The 23,466-nt window shown below is 47.9% G+C and overlaps 1 protein-coding gene across 1 annotated transcript; it reads left to right on the top strand.

Annotated features, from left to right (window-relative positions):
• Nucleotides 1-1,881: 1,881 nt before the first annotated feature.
• On the top strand, nt 1,882-23,180 carry TGOLN2 (trans-golgi network protein 2). The gene is made up of 4 exons (XM_038759059.1): nt 1,882-2,005; nt 14,144-15,525; nt 19,060-19,143; nt 20,478-23,180. Exons 1-4 carry the CDS (start codon nt 1,897-1,899, stop codon nt 20,481-20,483), a joined length of 1,581 nt encoding a protein of 526 aa, XP_038614987.1. The 5' UTR covers nt 1,882-1,896; the 3' UTR covers nt 20,484-23,180.
• The last annotated feature ends 286 nt before the right edge of the window (nt 23,181-23,466 follow it).

Here is a 23,466-nt window from a genome sequence, read left to right on the forward strand (position 1 = left end):
AAACAAGGAGTTCAGTCTTCGACATGTTGAGCTTTAGGTGGCGGGCAGACATCCAAATGGAGATGTCCTGAAGGCAGGAGGAGATGCGAGCCTGGAGGGAGGGGGAGAGAGCAGGGGCAGAGATGTAGATCTGGGTGTCATCAGCGTAGAGATGATAGTTGAAGCCGTGGGAGCGAATGAGGTCACCAAGGGAGTGCGTGTAGATTGAGAACAGAAGGGGACCAAGCACTGAACCTTGGGGAACCCCCACAGTAAGAGAATGGGAGGGGGAGGAGGAGCCTGCAAAAGAGACTGAGAAAGAACGACCGGAGAGATAAGAGGAGAACCAGGAGAGGACGGAGTCTGTGAAGCCAAGGTCAGATAGCGTGTTGAGAAGAAGGGGGTGGTCCACAGTGTCAAAGGCAGCTGAGAGGTCGAGGAGGATTAGAACAGAGTAGGAGCCGTTGGATTTGGCAAGCAGGAGGTCATTGGTGACCTTTGAGAGGGCAGTTTCCGTGGAATGTAGGGGACGGAAGCCAGACTGGAGGGGGTCGTGGAGAGAGTTGTTATTGAGGAATTCTAGGCAGCGAGTGTAGACAACTCGTTCAAGGAGTTTGGAAAGGAATGGTAGGAGGGATATGGGACGATAACTAGAAGGTGAGGTGGGGTCAAGAGAGGGTTTTTTTAGGATGGGAGAGACATGGGCATGTTTGAAGGCAGAGGGGAAGGAACCAGTGGAGAGTGAGCGGTACAGTGCTTAGAACAGTGCTTTGCACATAGTAAGCGCTTAATCAATGCCATCATTATTATTATTATTATTATTATTATTATAGGAGGCCTTCCCAGACTGAGCCCCTTCCTTCCTTTCCCCCTCCTCCCCGTCCCCATCCCCCCTGCCTTACCTCCTTCCCCTCCCCACAGCACCTGTAGATATGTATATATGTTTGCACGCATTTACTACTCTATTTTTTTTATTTGTACATATTTATTCTATTTATTTTATTTTGTTAATATGTTTTGTTTTGTTCTCTTTCTCCCCCTTCTAGACTGTGAGCCCGCTGTTGGGTAGGGATCGTCTCTATGTGTTGCCAACTTGTCCTTCCCAAGCGCTTAGTCCGGTGCTGTGCACACAGTAAGCGCTCAATAAATATGATTGAATGAATGAATGAATGAGCCCACTGTTGGGTAGGGACCGTCTCTATATGTTGCCGACTTGTCCTTCCCAAGCGGTTAGTCCAGTGCTCTGCACACAGTAAGCGCTCAATAAATACGACTGAATGAATGAGCCCACTGTTGGTAGGGACCGTCTCTATATATTGCCAACATGGACTTCCCAAGCGCTTAGACTGAGCCCCTTCCTTCCTCTCCCCCTCGTCCCCCTCTCCATCCCCCCGTCTTACCTCCTTCCCTTCCCCACAGCACCTGTATATATGTATATATGGTTGTACATATTTATTACTCTATTTATTTATTTATTTATTTATTTTACTTGTACATTTCTATCCTATTTATTTTATTTTGTTGGTATGTTTGGTTCTGTTCTCTGTCTCCCCCTTTTAGACTGTGAGCCCACTGTTGGGTAGGGACTGTCTCTATCTGTTGCCAATTTGTACTTCCCAAGCGCTTAGTACAGTGCTCTGCCCATAGTAATTGCTCAATAAATACGATTGATTGATTGATTGATTAGTCCAGTGCTCTGCACACAGTAGGCGCTCAATCAATGCGATCGATCGATGATTTTTAAAGGGGACCGGGGCGGCCTCCGGTCGGCAGGGGGAGCTGACGCGAGGGAGCAGCGGAGAGGGGCGCGGTCGGAATGGGAGGGGCGAGGGTCACGTGATTCTGGGGGGCGTGGCCGGCGCGCGGCCGTTCTCGCGAGAGCGGCGGGAGGGTCAGCCAGTTGGCCGTCGCCTCAGGATGGGGCGGTGGGCCTTGGCGGCCCCGCTGGTGGCCCTCCTGGCCCCTTTGGTGGCCCACCTGCCGCAGCCCGCCGCCGGGAACCCCCTCATCCGGCAGCCGGGGGCCCGTAAGTAACTGACCGAAAAATTATAATTCCTTATTATCGTCATGATGCTATTCGTTAACTATTCGCCAGGCACTGTACTACTAATACAGTCCCCCTCTCCATCCCCCCCATCTTACCTCCTTCCCTTCCCCACAGCACCTGGATATATGTCTGTACCTGTTTATTACTCTATTTATTTTACTTGTACCTATCTATTCTATTTATTTCATTTTGTTAGTATGTTTGGTTTTGTTGTCTGTCTCCTCCTCCAGGAGGCCTTCCCAGACTGAGCCCCTTCCTTCCTCTCCCCCTCGTCCTCCCGTCCATCCCCACCATATTACCACCTTCCCTTCCCCACAGCACCTGTATATATGTATATATGCTTGTACATATTTATTACTCTATTTATTTATTTTACTTGTATCTATTCTATTTATTTTATTTTGTTAGTATGTTTGGTTTTGTTATCTGTCTCCCCCTTCTACACTGTGAGCCCACTATTGGGTAGGGACTGTCTCTATGTGTTGCCAGTTTGTACTTCCCAAGCGCTTAGTACAGTGCTCTGCACACAGTAAGCGCTCAATAAATACGATTGATTGATTGATTGATTGTCTCCCCCTTTTAGACTGTGAGCCCACTGTTGGGTAGGGACTGTCTCTAGATGTTGCCAACGTGGACTTCCCAAGCGCTTAGTACAGTGCTCCGCACACAGTAAGCGCTCAGTAAATACGATTGATTGAGCACCTGTATATATGTCTGTACATATTTATTACTCTATTTTACTTGTACATATCTATTCTATTTATTTCATTTTGTTAGTATGTTTGGTTTTGTTCTCTGTCTCCCCCTTTTAGACCGTGAGCCCACTGTTGGGTAGGGACCGTCTCTAGATGTTGCCAACTTGGACTTCCCAAGCGCTTAGTAATAATAATAATAATCATGGCATGTATTAAGCGCTTACTATATGCAAAGCACTGTTTCACCTCCTCCAGGAGGCCTTCCCAGACTGAGCCCCTTCCTTCCTCTCCCCCTCGTCCCCATCTCCATCCCCCCCATCTTACTCCTTCCCTTCCCCACAGCACCTGGATATATGTCTGTACCTATTTATTACTCTATTTATTTTACTTGTACGCATCTATTCTATTTATTTCATTTTGTTAGTATGTTTGGTTTTGTTCTCTGTCTCCCCCTTTTAGACTGTGAGCCCACTGTTGGGTAGGGACTGTCTCTAGATGTTGCCAGCGTGGACTTCCCAAGCGCTTGGTACAGTGCTCTGCACACAGTAAGCGCTCAATAAATACGATTGATTGAGCACCTGTATATATGTCTGTACATATTTATTACTCTATTTATTTCTTTATTTTACTTGTACATATCTATTCTATTTATTTTATTTTGTTAGTATGTTTGGTTTTGTTCTCTGTCTCCCCCCCTTTTAGACTGTGAGCCCACTGTTGGGTAGGGACCGTCTCTATATGTTGCCTACTTGGACTTCCCAAGCGCTTAGTAATAATAATAATAATCATGGCATTTATTAAGCGCTTACTATATGCAAAGCACTGTTTCACCTCCTCCAGGAGGCCTTCCCAGACTGAGCCCCTTCTTTCCTCTCCCCCTCGTCCCCATCTCCATCCCCCCTATCTTACTCCTTCCCTTCCCCACAGCACCTGGATATATGTCTGTACCTATTTATTACTCTATTTATTTTACTTGTACACATCTATTCTATTTATTTCATTTTGTTAGTATGTTTGGTTTTGTCCTCTGTCTCCCCCTTCTAGACTGTGAGCCCACTGTTGGGTAGGGACCGTCTCTAGATGTTGCCAACGTGGACTTCCCAAGCGCTTAGTACAGTGCTCCGCACACAGTAAGCGCTCAGTAAATACGATTGATTGAGCACCTGTATATATGTCTGTACATATTTATTACTCTATTTATTTTACTTGTACATATCTACTCTATTTGATTTTGTTAGTATGTTTGGTTTTGTTCTCTGTCTCCCCCTTTTAGACTGTGAGCCCACTGTTGGGTAGGGACTGTCTCTAGATGTTGCCAACTTGGACTTCACAAGCGCTTAGTAATACTAATAATAATAATGGCATTTATTAAGCGCTTACTATATGCAAAGCACTGTTTCACCTCCTCCAGGAGGCCTTCCCAGACTGAGCCCCTTCCTTCCTCTCCCCCTCATCCCTCTCTCCATCCCCCCCATCTTACCTCCTTCCCTTCCCCACAGCACCTGGATATATGAATATATGTCTCTACATATTTATTACTCTATTTTACTTGTGCATATCTATTCTATTTATTTCATTTTGTTAGTAGGTTTGATTTTGTTCTCTGTCTCCCCCTTCTAGACTGTGAGCCCACTGTTGGGTAGGGACTGTCTCTATATGTTGCCAACTTGGACTTCCCAAGCACTTAGTAATGATAAATCATGGCATTTATTAAGCGCTTACTATATGCAAAGCACTGTTTCACCTCCTCCAGGAGGCCTTCCCAGACTGAGCCCCTTCCTTCCTCTCCCCCTCGTCCCCATCTCCATCCCCCCCATCTTACTCCTTCCCTTCCCCACAGCACCTGGATATATGTTTGTACCTATTTATTACTCTATTTATTTTACTTGTACACATCTATTCTATTTATTTCATTTTGTTAGTATGTTTGGTTTTGTCCTCTGTCTCCCCCTTCTAGACTGTGAGCCCACTGTTGGGTAGGGACCGTCTCTATATGTTGCCAACTTGGACTTCCCAAGCGCTTAGTACAGTGCTCTGCACACAGTAAGCGCTCAATAAATACGATTGATTGAGCACCTGTATATATGTCTGTACATATTTATTACTCTATTTATTTTACTTGTACCTATCTACTCTGTTTTATTTTGTTAGTATGTTTGGTTTTGTTCTCTGTCTCCCCCTTTTAGACTGTGAGCCCACTGTTGGGTAGGGACTGTCTCTACATGTTGCCAACTTGGACTTCACAAGCGCTTATTAATACTAATAATAATAATGGCATTTATTAAGCGCTTACTATATGCAAAGCACTGTTTCACCTCCTCCAGGAGGCCTTCCCAGACTGAGCCCCTTCCTTCCTCTCCCCCTCATCCCTCTCTCCATCCCCCCCATCTTACCTCCTTCCCTTCCCCACAGCACCTGGATATATGAATATATGTCTCTACATATTTATTACTCTATTTTACTTGTGCATATCTATTCTATTTATTTCATTTTGTTAGTAGGTTTGGTTTTGTTCTCTGTCTCCCCCTTCTAGACTGTGAGCCCACTGTTGGGTAGGGACTGTCTCTAGATGTTGCCAACGTGGACTTCCCAAGCGCTTAGTACAGTGCTCCGCACACAGTAAGCGCTCAGTAAATACGATTGATTGAGCACCTGTATATATGTCTGTACATATTTATTACTCTATTTTACTTGTACATATCTATTCTATTTATTTTATTTTGTTAGTATGTTTGGTTTTGTTCTCTGTCTCCCCCTTTTAGACTGTGAGCCCACTGATGGGTAGGGACTGTCTCTATATGTTTGCCAACTTGGACTTCCCAAGCGCTTAGTAATAATAATAATAATCATGGCATTTATTAAGCGCTTACTATATGCAAAGCACTGTTTCACCTCCTCCAGGAGGCCTTCCCAGACTGAGCCCCTTCCTTCCTCTCCCCCTCGTCCCCATCTCCATCCCCCCCGTCTTACTCCTTCCCTTCCCCACAGCACCTGGATATATGTTTGTACCTATTTATTACTCTATTTGTTTATTTTACTTGTACACATCTATTCTATTTATTTCATTTTGTTAGTATGTTTGGTTTTGTCCTCTGTCTCCCCCTTCTAGACTGTGAGCCCACTGTTGGGTAGGGACCGTCTCTATACGTTGCCAACCTGTACTTCCCAAGCGCTTAGTACAGTGCTCTGCACACAGTAAGCGCTCAATACATACGATTGATTGAGCACCTGTATATATGTCTGTACATATTTATTACTCTATTTTACTTGTACATATCTACTCTATTTTATTTTGTTAGTATGTTTGGTTTTGTTCTCTGTCTCCCCCTTCTAGACTGTGAGCCCACTGTTGGGTAGGGACTGTCTCTATATGTTTGCCAACGTGGACTTCCCAAGCGCTTATTAATAATAATAATAATAATCATGGCACTTATTAAGCGCTTACTATATGCAAAGCACTGTTTCACTTCCTCCAGGAGGGCTTCTCAGACTGAGCCCTTTCCTTCCTCTCCCCCTCGTCCCCATCTCCATCCCCCCCATCTTACTCCTTCCCTTCCCCACAGCACCTGGATATATGTCTGTACATATTTATTACTCTATTTATTTTACTTGTACATAGCTATTCTATTTATTTTATTTTGTTAGTTTGGTTTTTTTTTCTGTCTCCCCATTTTAGACTGTGAGCCCACTGTTGGGTAGGGACTGTCTCTATATGTTGCCAACCTGTACTTCCCAAGCGCTTAGTACAGAGCTCTGCACACAGTAAGCGCTCAATAAATACGATTGATTGAGCACCTGTATATATGTATATATGTCTGTACATATTTATTACTCTATTTATTTTACTTGTACATATCTATTCTATTTATTTTATTTTGTTTGTATGTTTGGTTTTGTTCTCTGTCACCCCTTTTAAACCGTGAGCCCACTGTTGGGTAGGGACCGTCTCTAGATGTTGCCAACTTGGACTTCCCAAGCGCTTAGTAATAATAATAATAATCATGGCATTTATTAAGCGCTTACTATATGCAAAGCACTGTTTCACCTCCTCCAGGAGGCCTTCCCAGACTGAGCCCCTTCCTTCCTCTCCCCCTCGTCCCCATCTCCATCCCCCCCATCTTACTCCTTCCCTTCCCCACAGCACCTGGATATATGTCTGTACATATTTATTACTCTATTTTACTTGTACATATCTATTCTATTTATTTCATTTTGTTAGTATGTTTGGTTTTGTTCTCTGTCTCCCCCTTTTAGACCGTGAGCCCACTGTTGGGTAGGGACCGTCTCTATATGTTGCCAACTTGGACTTCCCAAGCGCTTAGTAATAATAATAATAATCATGGCATTTATTAAGCGCTTACTATATGCAAAGCACTGTTTCACCTCCTCCAGGAGGCCTTCCCAGACTGAGCCCCTTCCTTCCTCTCCCCCTCGTCCCCATCTCCATCCCCCCCATCTTACTCCTTCCCTTCCCCACAACACTTGGATATATGTTTGTACCTATTTATTACTCTGTTTATTTATTTTACTTGTACACATCTATTCTATTTATTTCATTTTGTTAGTATGTTTGGTTTTGTTCTCTGTCTCCCCCTTCTAGACTGTGAGCCCACTGTTGGGTAGGGACTGTCTCTATATGTTGCCAACGTGTATTTCCCAAGCGCTTAGTACAGTGCTCTGCACACAGTAAGCGCTCAATAAATACGATTGATTGAGCACCTGTATATATGTCTGTACATATTTATTACTCTATTTATTTTACTTGTACATATCTATTCTATTTATTTTATTTTGTTAGTATGTTTGGTTTTGTTCTGTGACTCCCCCTACTAGACTGTGAGCCCACTGTTGGGTAGGGACAGTCTCTAGATGTTGCCAACTTGGACTTCCCAAGCGCTTAGTAATGATAATAATAATCATGGCATTTATTAAGCGCTTACTATATGCAAAGCACTGTTTCACCTCCTCCAGGAGGCCTTTCCAGACTGAGCCCCTTCCTTCCTCTCCCCCTCGTCCCCATCTCCATCCCCCCCATCTTACTCCTTTCCCTTCTCCACAGCACCTGGATATATGTATATATGTTTGTACATATTTATTACTCTATTTTACTTGTACATATCTATTCTATTTATTTTATTTTGTTAGTATGTTTGGTTTTGTTCTCTGTCACCCCCTTTCAGACTGTGAGCCCACTGTTGGGTAGGGACCGTCTCTATCTGTTGCCAGTTTGTACTTCCCAAGCGCATAGTACAGTGCTCTGCACACAGTAAGTGCTCAATAAATACGATTGATTGATTGATTAATAATACAGTCCCCCTCGTCCCCCTCTCCATCCCCCATCTTACCTCCTTCCCTTCCCCACAGCACCTGGATATATATATGTATATATATGTTTGTACGTATTTATTACTCTGTTTATTTTACTTGTACATATCTATTCTATTTATTTTATTTTGTTAGTATGTTTGGTTTTGTTCTCTGTCTCCCCCTTTTAGACTGTGAGCCCACTGCTGGGTAGGGACTGTCTCTATATGTTGCCAACTTGGACTTCCCAAGCACTTAGTAGAGTGCTCTGCACACAGTAAGCACTCAATAAATACGATTGATTGTTTGATTAATAATAATAATGATGGCATTTATTAAGTGCTTACTATGTGCAAAGCACTGTTCTAAGCTCTGGGGAGGTTACAAGGTGATCAGGCTGTCCCCAAGGGGGGCTCACAGTCTTCATCCCCATTTTACAGGTGAGGGAATTGAGGCATAGAGAAGTTAATAATAATAATAATAATAATAATAATGGCATTTATTAAGTGCTTATTATGTGCAAAGCACTGTTCTAAGCGCTGGGGAGCTTACAAGGTGATCAGGCTGTCCCAAAGGGGGGCTCGCAGTCTTAATCCCCATTTTACAGATGAGGGAACTGAGGCATAGAGAAGTTAAGAATAATAATGATGATGATGGCATTTATTAAGCGCTTACTATGTGCAGAGCACTGTTCTAAGCACTGGGGAGGTTGCAAGGTGATCAGTCTGCCCCAGAGTGGGGCTCGCAGTCTTAATCCCCATTTTCCAGATGAGGGAACTGAGGCCCAGAGAAGTGAAGTGACTTGCCCAAAGTCACCCAGCTGACAGTTGTACTAGTGAGAAGCAGCGTGGCTCAGTGGAAAGAGCACAGGCTTTAGAGGTCAGAGGTCATGGGTTCCAACCCCCGGCTCCACCAGCTGTCATTCATTCAGTCAATCAATCAATCGTATTTATTGAGTGCTTACTGTGTGCAGAGCACTGTACTAAGCTCTTGGGAAGTACAAGTTGGCAACATATAGAGACAGTCCCTACCCAACAGTGGGCTCACAGTCTGAAAGGGGGAGACAGAACAAAACCAAACATACTAACAAAATAAAATAAATAGAATAGATATGTACAAGTAAAATAAATAGAGTAATAAATATGTACAAACATATATACATATATACAGGTGCTCAATCAATCGTATTTATTGAGCGCTTACTGTGTGCAGAGCACTGGACTAAGCGCTTGGGAAGTACAAGTTGGCAACATATAGAGTCCCTACCCAACAGTGGGCTCACAGTCTAAAAGGGGGAGACAGAGAACAAAACCAAACATATTAACAAAATAAAATAGAATAGATGTGTACAAGTTATATAAATAAATAAATAGAATAATAAATACGTACAAACATACATATATACAGGTGCTATGGGGAACGGAAGGAGTCGTAATAATCATAATGGCATTTATATATGTATATATGTTGGTACGTATTACTCTACTTGTACATATCTATTCTCTTTATTTTATTTTGTTAGTATGTTTGGTTTTGTTCTCTGTCTCCCCCTTCTAGACTGTGAGCCCATTGTTGGGTAGGGACCGTCTCTGTGTGTTGCCAACTTGTACTTCCCAAGCGTTTAGTAAGAATAATAATAATAATAATCATGGCATTTATTAAGCGCTTACTATATGCAAAGCACTGTTTCACCTCCTCCAGGAGGCCTTCCCGGACTGAGCCCCTTCCTTCCTTCCTCCTTGTCCCCCTCTCCATCCCCCCCATCTTACCTCCTTCCCTTCCCCACAGCACCTGTATATATGTATATATGTCTGTACATATTTATTTATCTTGTACATATCTATTCTATTTGTTTTATTTTGTTAGTATGTTTGGTTTTGTTCTCTGTCTCCCCCTTCTAGACTGTGAGCCCACTGTTGGGTAGGGCCCGTCTCTAGATGTTGCCAACTTGTACTTCCCAAGCACTTAGTACAGTGCTCTACACACAGTAAGCGCTCAATAAATACGATTGATTGATTGATTGATTTAATTAAGCGCTTACTGTGTGCAGAACACTGTACTAAGTGCTTGGGAAGTCCAAGTTGGCAACATATAGAGACGGGCCCTACCCAACAGCGGGCTCACAGTCTAGAAGTGCGAGGCAGACAACAAAACAAAATATATTAACCCAATTTGTTAAGCGCTTACTGTGTGCAGAGCACTGTACTAAGCGCTTGGGAAGTACAAGTTGGCAACATATAGAGACGGACCCTACCCAACAACGGGCTCACAGTCTAGAAGGGGGAGACAGACAACAAAACAAAATATATTAACCAAATTTGTTAAGCGCTTACTGTGTGCAGAGCACTGTACTAAGCGCTTGGGAAGTACAAGTCGGCAACATATAGAGACGGTCCCTACCCAACACCAGACTCACTGTCTAGAAGGGGGAGACAGACAACACAACAAAATATATTAACCAAATTTGTTAAGCGCTTACTGTGTGCGAAGCACTGTTCTAAGTGCTGGGGAGGTTACAAGGTGATCAGGTTGTCCCACGGGGGGGCTCACAGTCTTCATCTCCATTTGACGGATGAGGGAACTGAGGCACAGAGAAGTGAAGTGACTTGCCCAAAGTCACACAGTTGACAATTGGCAGAGCTGGGATTAGAACCCATGACCTCTGACTCCAAAGCCCGTGCTCTTTCCACTGAGCCACGATGATTCCCAGTGCTAATTGTCATTCATTCATTCAGTCAGTCGTAATAATAATAATAATGGCATGTATTAAGCGCTTACTATGTGCAAAGCACTGTTCTAAGCACTGGGGAGGTTACAAGGTGATCAGGTTGTCCCACGGGGGGCTCACAGTCTTCATCCCCGTTTGACAGATGAGGGAACTGAGGCCCAGAGAAGTGAAGTGACTAGCCCCAAGTCACACAGCTGACAGTTGGCAGTGCTGGCATTCAGACCCATGACCTCTGACTCCAAACCCCAGGCTCTTTCCACTGAGCCATGCTGCTTCTCAGGTTGTATTTATTGAGCGCTTACTGTGTGCAGAGCACTGCACTAAGTGCTTGGGAAGTCCAAGTTGGCAACATAGAGAGACGGTCCCTACCCAACAACGGGCTCGCAGTCTAGAAGGGGGAGGCAGACAACAAAACAAAACATGTGGTCAGGTGTCAAGTCATCGGAATAAATAGAAGTAAAGCTAGATGCACATCGTTGACAAAATAAATGGAATAGTAAATATGTACAAGTAAAATAGAGTAATAAATCTGCACAAGCATATATATACAGGTGCTGTGGGGAGGGGAAGGAGGTAGGGCAGGGGGAGAGGGAAAAGAGGGCTCAGTCTGGGAAGGCCTCCTGGAGGAGGTGAGCTCTCAGTAGGGCTTTGAAGGGAGGAAGAGAGCTAGCTTGGCGGATGGGCAGAGGGAGGGCATTCCAGGCCAGGAGGAGGACGTGGGCCGGGGGGCAACGGCGTGACAGGCGAGAACGAGGCACTTTGGGCAAGTCACTTCACTTCTCTGGGCCTCAGTTCCCTCATCGGGAAAATGGGGATGAAGACCATGAGCCCCCCCGAGGGACAGCCGGATCACCTTGTAACCTCCCCAGCGCTCAGAACAGTGCTTTGCACATAGTAAGTGCTTAATAAATGCCATTATTAATATTATTACTAAGCCCTGGTGTAGATACAAGCTCATCAGTTTGGACACAGCCCCTGCCCCACTTGGGGCTCACAGGCTTAATTCACACGTGACAGGTGAGAGAACAGGCAGAGAGAACAATAGTAATAATAATAAGTATTATTATTATGGTATTTATTAAGCACTTACTATGTGCCAGGCACTGTACAAAGCACAGGGGGAGATACAAGCCAATCAGGTTGAACACAGTCCCTGCCCCACTTGGGGCTCACAGGCTTAATTCACATTTGACAGTTGAGAGAACGGAGGTAGAGAGAATAATAATAATAAGTATTATTATTATTATTATGGTATTTATTAAGCACTTACTATGTGCCAGGCACTATGTGGGGCTCACAGGCTTAATTCACATTTGACAGTTGAGAGAACGGAGGTAGAGAGAATAATAATAATAAGTATTATTATTATTATGGTATTTATTAAGCACTTACTATGTGCCAGGCACTGTACTAAGCGCAGAGGGAGATACAAGCTAATCAGGTTGGACGCAGTCCCTGGCTTAATTCACATTTGGCAGGTGAGAGAACAGAGGCAGAGAGAACAATAGTAATAATAATAATAAGTGTTGCTGTTATGGTATTTAAGTGCTTACTATGTGCCAGGCACTGTACTAAGCGCAGGGGGAGATACAAGCTAATCAGGTTGAACACAGTCCCTGCCCCACTTGGGGCTCACAAACTTAATTCACATTTGACAGTTGAGAGAACGGAGGTAGAGAGAATAATAATAATAAGTATTATTATTATTATGGTATTCGTTAAGCACTTACTATGTGCCAGGCACTGTACTAAGCGCAGGGGGAGATACAAGCTAATCAGGTTGGACACAGTCCCTGCCCAACTTGGGGCTCACTGGCTTAATTCACATTTGGCAGGTGAGAGAACAGAAGCAGAGAGAACAATAGTAATAATAATAAGTGTTGCTGTTATGGTATTTGTTAAGTGCTTACTATGTGCCAGGCACTGTACTAAGCGCAGGGGGAGATACAAGCTAATAAGGTTGGACATAGTCCCTGCCCCACTTGGGGCTCCCAGGCTTAATCTGCATTTGACAAGTGAGAGAACAGAGGCAGAGAGAACAATAGTAATAATAATGTGTTATTATTATGGTATTTGTTAAGCGCTTAGTCTGAGCCAGACACTTTACTAAGTGCAAGGGGAGATACAAGCTAGTCAGGTTGGACACAGTCCCTGCCCAACTTGGGGCTCACAGGCTTAATTCACATTTGGCAGGTGAGAGAACAGAGGCAGAGAGAACAATAGTAATAATAAAGAGTGTTGTTATTATGGTATTAAGCACTTACTATGTGCCAGGCACTATACTAAGCGCAGGGGGAGATACAAGCTAATCAGTTTGGACACAGTCCCTGCCCCACTTTCATTCAGTCGTATTTGTTGAGCACTTACTGTGTGCAGAGCATCATCATCATCAATCGTATTTATTGAGCGCTTACTGTGTGCAGAGCACTGTACTAAGCGCTTGGGAAGTACAAGTTGGCAACATATAGAGACAGTCCCTACCCAACAGTGGGCTCACAGTCTAAAAGAGCACTATACTAAGCGCTTGGAAAGTACCATTCGGTAACAGAGACAATCCCTACCCAACAATGGGCTCACAGTCTAGAAGGGGGAGACAGACGACAAAACAAGTAGATGGTGAGCCCACTTGGGGCTCACAGGCTTAATCCACATTTGACAGATGAGAAAACGGAGGCAGAGAGAGTGATAATAATTAGCATTATTATTATGGTATTTGTTAAGGGCTGACTATGTGTCAGGCACTGTACTAAGCGCAGGGGGAGATACAAGCTAATCACACGGTCCCTGCCCCATTTGGGGCTCACAGACTTAATCCACATTTGACAGATGAGAAAACGGAGGCAGAGAGAATAATAATTATTATTATTACTGTTATGGTATTGTTAAGCGCTTACTATGTGCCAGGCACTGTACTATGCACTGGGGTGGATACAGGCAAATCAAATTGGACACACTCCGTGTCCCACTTGAGGCTTAGTCTCAGTCCCCATTTTCCCGATGAGGTAGCTGAGGCCCAGAGAAGGGACGTGACTTGTCCAAGGTCACCCCGGCAGACGAGCGGCGGAATTAGAACCCATGACCTTCTGGCTCCCAGGCCCGGGCTCTGTCCATTAGGCCATGTTGCTTCTCAAGAGGAAAACCTCAGCCACCGGCGTCTCCGGAACTGTAATTGTGGCATCGGTTAAGTGCTTCCTGGGGGCTAAGCACTGAGCTAAGGGCTTAGGTAGATGCGGCGTAATCAACTTGGGTTGTTGTCTCTGGCCATGGCCGGGTTGGTGGTCACCGCCAGTGTCCCCGGTTGGGGAAGGACCACGGCCGCCTCGCCCCTCCTGGGCTCCCAGTTCCTTCCGCCTTTAAGATAAAGCTCCACCCAAACACGTCTTTCTTTAGGGAACGATGCCAAGCCAGTCACCGTCGATTTGGGACTCAATCCTGCGGAACCGGGGTCGTCCAGCTTAGAGAATGTGGGGTCCTCTGAGATGAACAGTCCCCCTGGCCAGCTGGGGTCCTCCGACACAACCACCCACCCGCCTGACAAGCTGACGTCTTCTGAAGTAGCCACCCACCCTTCTAAGAATCCGGAGTCCTCCGACACAGTCGCCCACCTCCCTGAGAATCCGGAGTCCTCCGACACAGTCGCCCACCCCCCAAGGAATCCGGAGTCCTCCGACACAGTCACCCACCCCCCTAGGAACCCGGAGTCCTCCGACACAGTCGGCCACCCCCCTAGGAATCCTGAGCCATCCGACACAGTCTCCCACCCCCCTAACAATCCGGAGTCCTCCGACACAGTCGCCCACCCCCCTAACAATCCGGAGTCCTCCAACACAGTTGCCCACCCCCCAAGGAATCCGGAGTCCTCCGAAACAGTCGCCCACCCCCCTAGGAATCCTGAGTCCTCCAACACAGTCGCCCACCCCCCAAGGAATCCGGAGTCCTCCGACACAGCCGACCAGCCCCCTAGGAATCCTGAGTCCTCCGACACAGTCGGCCACCCCCCTAACAATCCGGAGTCCTCCAACACAGTCGCCCACCCCCCTAACAATCCGGAGTCCTTCAACACAGTCGCCCACCCCCCTAGGAATCTGGAGTCCTCCGACACAGTCGGCCACCCCCCTAGGAATCCTGAGCCATCCGACACAGTCTCCCACCCCCCTAACAATCCGGAGTCCTCCGACACAGTCTCCCACCCCCCTAGGAATCCGGAGTCCTCCGACACAGTCTCCCACCCCCCTAGGAATCCAGAGTCCTCCGAAACAGTTGCCCACCACCCTAACAATCCGGAGTCCTCCGACACGGTCACCCACCCCACGAGGAAGCCGGTGTCTTCCATCACATCCGCCCCTGCTGACAAACTAGAGTTTGCCACCACAGCCGCCGCTGCTGACAAACTGGTGTCCTCTACCACAGCCACCCCTGCTGAGAAGTTGGGGTCCTCTGACGCGGCCGCCTCCGCTGAGAAAGCGGGCTCTTCCGCCCCGACAGCCCATCCCGCGGAGAAACCGGAGTCCTCCCTCAAGGACCCAGGCGACGATGCCGAAGGAGACGGGACCTCCCGGTCTGCCCCCGGTGCCGCCGAGGCTCACCCCGGACTCGGCTTCTCCGGCCCCGAGTCCGAGGAGAATCCGGATTGGCGAAACGAAGAGCCAGAGGACCTGCTGGAGACCAGGCCGACTAAGGCCGATTCCGAGAGCAGCCACTTCTTCGCCTACCTGGTGACCGCAGCCATTCTCGTTGCGGCTTTGTACATCGCGTACCACAACAAGCGAAAGGTAAGCCGAAAAAGAGACTATGATAAAAATAATAATAATAATAGTAACGGTATTTATTAAGCGCTTACTATGTGCCAGGCATTGGGGGGGATCCAAGCAAATTGAATCGAACAGGGTCCCTCTCCCACGTGGGGCTCACAGTCTCAATCCCCATTTTACATTTGAGGTAACCGAGACACAGAGGAAGCAAAGTGACTTAACCAAGGTCACACAACAGACATATGGCAGAGCCAGGATTAGAACCCATGACCATCCGTCTCCCAGGCCCGGGCTCTGTCCACTACGCCGTCCGTCGGAACCGCTTTTAAATATCCAAGGGCTTCGAGCCGGTCATAGTCTGCCCCTTCCGATGAATCGGGTGATCAGTAGCGTTGACTGTCTGCTGTGTGCAAAGCGCTATACTAGGCACCTGGGAGAGTACGGTGGAAATGGAGCTCCCCATCTAGCCAGGAACAGAGACGCAGTATGAATCTGAACAACCTGATAGGAGGAAGAAAGGAATGGAAAGATGGTTGTGTGGCTGAGCCAGAGCTTAAACAGTCGAATTGTGTCGGTCGGGAGAGAAGAGGTTCGCTGGTTTATGAGCACAGAACTGCTTTTGGGAGAGTATAGTATAACGGACACATTTGCCCTGCCCACAAGGAGCTTACAATCTAGAGGTGTAGCCAGATACTAATATAAATCAACAAATTCCAGATGTTGCTAACTTGTGCAAGTGCTCCTCCGGACCAGGCTGCCACCACAAGGAACCACTGAGAACCGAGTGCGGCCGGGCCTCTGAATCTCACCACACTCTGAGTCCTAAGACCAGAAAACTTAGCAAATGAACCCCGAGCCCTGTCAGCCAAGCCAAAGAGTTTCAGGATTCGGAGGCTTCAGAGCCCCCCAGGGAAATCAGTCAATCCATTGGTGGTATTTACTGAGCGCCTACTGTCTGCCAAACTCTGTGCTCAGTGCTCATCCTGAACAGGACAGTTGGTAGACACGAGCTCCACGTTCAAAGAGGGAAGCAGCATGGCCTAGTGGATAGAGGACAGGCCTGGGCGTCGGAGGGACCTGGGTTCTAATCCTGGCTGCCCCACTTGTCCGCTGTGTGACCCTGGGCAAGTCACTTAACTACTCTGGGCCTCATCTGTAAAATGATTAAGACTGCGAGTCCCATATGGGACAGGGACTCTGACCAACCCGATTTCCTTCTATCCACCCAAGTGCTTAGTACAGTGCCTGGCACATAGTAAGTGCTTAACAAATACCATCATTAAATACCGTCGTTGAAGGGATGACTGGAGCGGAAGCTAAGGAGGCTAGAGGATCTCCCCAGAATGTCAGTGCAGCCTCTGCCTTGAAATTGTACTCTCCCCGGTGTGAGTACAATGCTCCACACACGGTAAGCGCTGAATAAATATGATTGAGTGAATGAATGAATAAATGAAAGAAAGTCCTGCCCTCCGGAGCAATGGTGACTCAGGGCCCTTTTCTTTCCTAACCCGCCAAGCAACTCTGATCCAGCGGTTATTTCTAGCCTGGATTGTCTCAGTTTCTCCTCCCTGGGTTGCCCCCCACCAATTCAAGAGAATTGAGAGAAGCAGTGTGGCCTAGTAGACAGAGCCTGAGCCTGGCGTCAGAGGACCTGGGTTTTAATCCCAGCTCCGCCACTCGTCTGCTGCGTGACCTTGAGCAAGTCACTTAACTGTGCCTCAGTTTCCTCATCTGTCGAATGAGGATTAAGACTGTGAGCCCCATGTGGGATAGAGACCGCGTCCAACCCGATTTGCTCATATCTACCCCAGCGCTTAATACTGTGCCTGGCACATAGCAAGGACGTAACAAATACCATTAAAAACAGAAGAAGTCCCAACAGAAGTTGGAGCTGGAAAGAATGAGGCTGTGCTTCAGTGGATAGACACTCTGTCTTAGAAACGACGTTATTTAGCACACTAGCTTATTCAGACTTGTGACTCTTACCAGTTTAATGCTGAGCTCCTCGAAGAACATTCACCTTTCCCTGAATATAAAAAGCTGGTAGCAACTTTTCCCCTTCCATTTCAAATGCCGTCAAGTCGTTTGCGACCCTCAGCGACTCCATGGGCACCCCCTCTTCAGAACATCCCATCTTCTGTCATAAGGTCGTTCTGGTCCGTGTATCCATAGAGTTTTCCTGGTAAAGCTACAGAAGCGTTTACCACCGCCTTCTTCCACACTGAAAAACTTGAGTCTCTGCCATTGTAGCTGATCAACGTGTTGATTCGGCTTAGACCTTTCCAGTACGGGTAGCCCTATATCAATCAATCCGATCGCATATATTGAGCACCTACAGTGTGCAGAGCACTGTACTAAGCGCCTGGGAAAACAGTAGATAATAGAGTTGGTAGACACGGTCCTTTGCCCACGAGGAGCTTACAATCTCCAGGGTTAGACAGACGTTAAAATAGATTACATAAAGGGGGAATAATAGAGGATACGGATATTTACGTACGTGCTATGGGGTTGGGGTGAATATCGCATACCGTTGAACCCTGGAATTGGGCTCTTCTGGCATGACCCCAGAAGCTGCTCTAGGAAAGGAAAGGGATGAGGTCTGGCCTTTCCCGGGAAAAGCAGAAAGAGGCAGAGGGAGCTACCGGGTTTGGTTTCGGAGAGAGGAATTAGACTTCTCTGTCTGAACAAAACTTTCTGTGACAAATTCCCGTGGTCATTGTTTTGGTTAATATAAAGCACGTGTATACAAAAGCCCAACAGTACAATGAATCAGTTTAAAACCTAGTCAATTCTGTCTTTTCAAGAAATGAAAAAGGAGAGACAAAACCAACTACCTGGCGAATGGCAGGTTAACAGGACTCTTGCTCTGTGGCAGAGCTCTAAGCTTCATTAACGTAGGCAAACTCTCCTGCCACGATAAGGCTTGGATTCATAGGACAGGAACTTAATTACAGCTGGAAGGAAAAGGCTTCTCCTTCAAGGATCTCACGCTAGGAAGCAGAACCATCCCCACCCCCCCTTCGATTGAGTGGAGATTTCTACAAATAGACCTTTCACCCTCTGGAATCCCCTCAGGGTTGAGCCCTTAGGAAAAGGGCCTGTGGAGAAAACACTGCCATTCAGTCACATTTATTGAGCGCTTATTCTGGGCAGACTAAGCGCTTAGGAGAGTACTAGTAGAGAAACAGCATGGCACAGTGGATAGAACGTGGGCCTGAAAGTCAGAAGGTCATGGGTTCTAATCCTGGCTCCGCCACTTGTCTGCTGGGAAAGTCACTTCACCGTGCGTCAGTTACCTCATCTGTCAATTGGGGATTGAAAATGCGAGCCCTACGTGGGACAAGGGACCGCGTCCAACTCGATTTGCTTGTAACCACTGCAGCGCTTAGTACAGCGTCTGGCACGTAATAAGCGCTCAACAAATACTGTCATTACTATTACACTATAACGATAAACAGACATTCCCTGCCCAAAACGAGCATACAGTCTACAAAAACAGCGAGCTCCCACGGAGTTCCAGCGTGAAGCAACAGCTCTTTCTCCTTCTCCCTCCAGATTATTGCCTTCGCCTTGGAAGGGAAACGAGCCAAAGTCACCCGGCGGCCCAAAGCCAGCGATTACCAGCGCCTGGACCAGAAGGTAAGGAACAGCCGGGCTCCGGGGGAAACCGGTGGCCCTGTTGGTTTGCCCCAGAGCGTGGTATGGAGGGAGGGAGGGAGGGAGTGCGAGCTTCCCTCCTCCACTCCGCTTCCGCTTATGCCATTCCCACCAAAAAGAAGTTGAGTGGGCAGCTGCCTCAGGACACACAGCTTGGATCGGGGCCGGTGGCGGCTTCCTGGGAGCGGCCAAAAATCCACATCTAGCTTCCGGAAGGAGGTCCCCCTTTCTGTCCCTCAGGAGCAGAGGTTCCAAACTGTTAGGCGGCGAGTGACCTGATCCAGCTTTCCCTTCGTCCAAGTCCGCCGTGTTTTGAAGGGGCGGAGGAGCCAACATCCAGCCTTCCTCCTGGCCTAGAAACTCTCCCCGGCCCTGGGGCTGTAAGCTGACAGTGAGAACCGTGTTTGCTTCCCTCCTGCAGTCGGGCTAGCCCTGAGTGCGTGGGCTAATAATAATAATAATTTTGGTATTTAAGAGCTTACTGTGTGCCAGGCACGGCACTAAGCTCTGGGGTGGATCCAAGCAAATGGGGTTGGACACGGTCTCTGTCCCACTTGGGGCTTATAGTCTCAGTCCCCATTCTACAGGTGCGGTAACTGAGGCGCAGAGAAGTGAAGTGACTTGCCGAAGGTCACACAGCAGACAAGTGGCGGAGCCGGGATTAGAACCCATGACCTCTGACTCCCAGGCTTGTGCTGGACTCATTACTCCATGCTGCTTCCCACAGGTTTGGCTAGTTTGTGCCAGCGATGAGGGGAAAGTAGTCTTTGCTGATGTGCCAAACTAGCATCTCAAAAGTGTTCTGAGGTATTTCTTGATCACCCTAGGCTGGCACTACCCTCACTGGACAGGCCCGATCTACCTTTTAAAGGGGGATTTTTCCCAAGTGCTGCTGAAATGTCAGAGAAGTAACTTGGCCCAGTGGATAGAGCATGGGCCCGGGAATCAGAAAGTCATGGGTTCTCATCCCGGCTCGCCACTTGTCTGCTGTGTGGCCTTGCGCAGTTCACTTGACTTCTCTGGGCCTCAGTTCCCTCACCTCTAAAATGGGGAGTGAGACTTTGAGCCCCATGTGGAACAGGGACTGTGTCCAACCCGATTTGCGTGGATCCACCCCAGCGCTTAATACAGTGCCCGGCACGTAGTAAGTGCTTAACAAATTCCATGGTAGTTCGGGGGCTGATTTTAGCTGTTTCTCGTGCCTACATTTCCGTCTTCCATCTGCATTTCCGGGTTGAGGTTCCTCGGAAGGGGAGCGTTTTTTCGAACCCCTGGGCAAAGAGTAGGCTGACAGCGGGCTGCGCTTCTGGTTTCAGATCTGACTTCTTCCTCGCTGGACTGGATGTGCGTCGTTCCTGACCTCGAATTGAATGTGACGAGTCTGAAGCAGCATAGCACTGTAATCTGAGCAGCACCTGTCATCACCCCCCACCCCCAACCCTCCCGCCCCCGGGGCTACCTCTACTAGCCGGAGGCTAGCCGGGGGAAACGCTTTCACTCTCGAGACCTCCTGTGTTTTCCCCCTCCCCGTTTCTAGGTCCCTTTTCCCCAGGTCCTCCCTTCCCCTCAAAGTGAGCGGAGGGAGGCGGTGGCAGCTCGCTCCCGCCGGGCCCATAGTGGGATGGGCCTCCTGGCTCCGGCCCCCTCCCCAGAGCGGAGGGCAACGTGTTGACCCTCCGGCAGCGGGATGGTGTCGCCCGGGCCCTTTCCTCGGCCTGAAAGCCCCCGCAGATCAGGGCGCTTTACCGGCGGAAGACTTATTCTCGGGGAGACGAGATGCGTCGCCCACAGGAGACTCAGGAGACCGTCGTGGCGGAAATCCGCGGAGAGCAAAGTGGGAGCGTGTCCTGTGGTCCTTCCCTCCTACCAGGATTCCTTCACTTGCTTGCTAGTGATAGGATTTCTTGAAGTCATTTGGAAGCCATTTCTCTGATTTATTTTGTGTGTGTGTGTTTTAAAAGTTGATTGCACTGAACAAGAAATACTTTGGCTCAGGGCTGATAGGAGGGTGTGAAGGGTAGAGCTTATTTGAATCATAGAGAGAAATTATTATTTTTGTTTAAATGAAGTCAGAGGCGCAGTCGAACTGAGTCTGCACCGTTGAAGGGAAGGGCTGAGAAAAGAGGCAGGCACTTTGTAGCCCTACTGGACGAATCAGGCTAGAAAAGTCCTCTTTGAAGCCTAAGCCCTCTGGTTGGGTTGGGAGCAGATGGATGGGATAGCCGCTCAATCTTCCACACCCCGGAGGCAGTGCATCTTGCTAGACAATGGAGAATCTCTTCCAGCTGTAGACTTCAGGCTCCCATTTTTCCCAAAAGGCTCTTTAGAGTCGCTCTTCCAGGAGGGCGTCACCGAAGGAAAGTTGCGTTCCCAGCTCCCCTTATTCTCAAATGGCCCCGTGAAATCAGTAGCTGCAAAAGCCTCCCTCCCCACCCTAAGCCCTAGGCGGGTGTAAAACTCCTTGAAGGTGGAAGGCGAAGCCTGGAGGGAAGTGAGGCGTGGTCTTGAATGGAGGGATGTGACTTCCTCCGGTCGTCGGGAAGTAGGACTCTGAAGGGAGTATTATCAGCCGGGCATTTCCTTTAAGAAAGACCCACACTGAAAAGCTAGCCTCAGGGAGATGCAGAGACCGTGTCCAGACCGTGCCCGGGTGGTTAGTCCCGTTGCAGGGAAGGGACATTGTATCCCAAATGCTCTCTACGGTTCTGCCGGTGATTGGGGGTGCAGAGCTCCATTTTGGGGCTCCAGCTGGGGACTCGGATGGCGGAAGGTCCCTACGTTCTTCCCTTTGGATTCAGGGAGCAGAAAGAATGACCGGTTTGGTCGAGAGATTTTTTTTTTTAACCCAAGCCCTGAAGGCAGAGTGGCAGGTAGAGTGTACCCTTTATTAGTGTAGAGGGCTTTCAAGTCACTTCCAGGGAAGTTCCTTTAAATTCACAGACAGCCCATTAAATCTTTAGGAAGCGGAAACTCCTGGACCCTGGAGGAGAGAGCGATTCTACAGGCCCGAAGCCTCTGAAACAGGCATCCTGATTCCGTGGTCTCTCTCGGAGAAGGCGAGAGTGATTTGTGGGTGACACTGGTATTGTCCCTGCCCCCTGGAGAAAAGCCAGGAAAATCAGGCACAGCTTCACTTTCTTTTCCGATGTATTTTCCTTTCAGAGTTTTTAGGAAGGGAAATATTGGGTGCAGGGTTCTCCGCTAATTCCCCTTGACAGAGGTCATACTCCTTAATCATCACTTTTTTTTTTTTTGCCTCATTTCAGTAACGTTAACCCGTTTCAAAAATCCCAAACCTGCTCCGGGCAACCCGTCACAGGCCTGGCGCCGCTCGACTGAATCTGAAAATTGCTTTTCCGAGGAGGAGGCATCCCACCCCAGAAAGCGGGAGATGTTATTGGGGCAGGCTCTCTCAATAGCTCAGTGGGCAAGCAGGCGGGGCAGCTGATGGCTTTCGGTGCCGGAGTCGGATCGTGGAATGCTTGCCCCGGAGGGCCGAGGCGGCCCCGAGGGAGGACGCCAGCCTTGCCTCACGGCTTTCAGCGGGGGCATTTGCCAGAGATCCCACGCTGTACTTGGGGCGGGGATGTGAGAACTAGAGGGAGAAGCCGACCCGGGAAGCGTGAACTAGAGGGAGAATCCGCCCGGGTTTCCGATCCCGCCTGCTTTCCTTGGGTCCGTTTCTGAATTTCACTGTCGGGCCTCTCCCGGGAAGGTAGGAATACCGAGTTGGGCAGGCGGTTGCCAGGGGATTGGGACCTTCTATGTAAAACATTCCTTCTGTTTGGACGTAGTTGAGATCGATCTCTTTTCAGTCCCGCTTCTTCCACGCGTCGGATGGGGTTTGACCAAAACGTCCCTTTCGTGAGGCTCATCCAGACCTCCGGATTGAGCCCACAAGCTGTGATTTTTGTTTCCGTTGGCTTCGAACCCAGCTTGCTCAAAATGAGCAGCGCGCTCAGTCCCCCTACGAATCTACCTTGTGAGATGAAGTAAATAAATCATTTGATTATGTTGTCCTTCTCCTGTATTTGTCTTTATTTCTTCCCAATCAGTCAGTGGTATTTATTGAATGCTTACTGTGTTGCGTGGAGCACTGTACTAAGCACTTGGGAGAGCCAATAAAACAGAGTTGGTGGGCACGGTCCCTGCCCGTAAGTACCTCTCACATATGTACATATCTGGTATACCCTGTTGCCTAATCACTATCTCATGCAATTTACCCCCAACCCCCATTTCTCATCTTCCTTTTAGCCGTACGTTATTTCAGTGATTGCCCCCACTCGGGGGCATAATTGATTGAAT

This window comes from Tachyglossus aculeatus, chromosome 17, assembly GCF_015852505.1.
Source record: "Tachyglossus aculeatus isolate mTacAcu1 chromosome 17, mTacAcu1.pri, whole genome shotgun sequence".
NCBI lineage: Eukaryota > Metazoa > Chordata > Mammalia > Monotremata > Tachyglossidae > Tachyglossus > Tachyglossus aculeatus.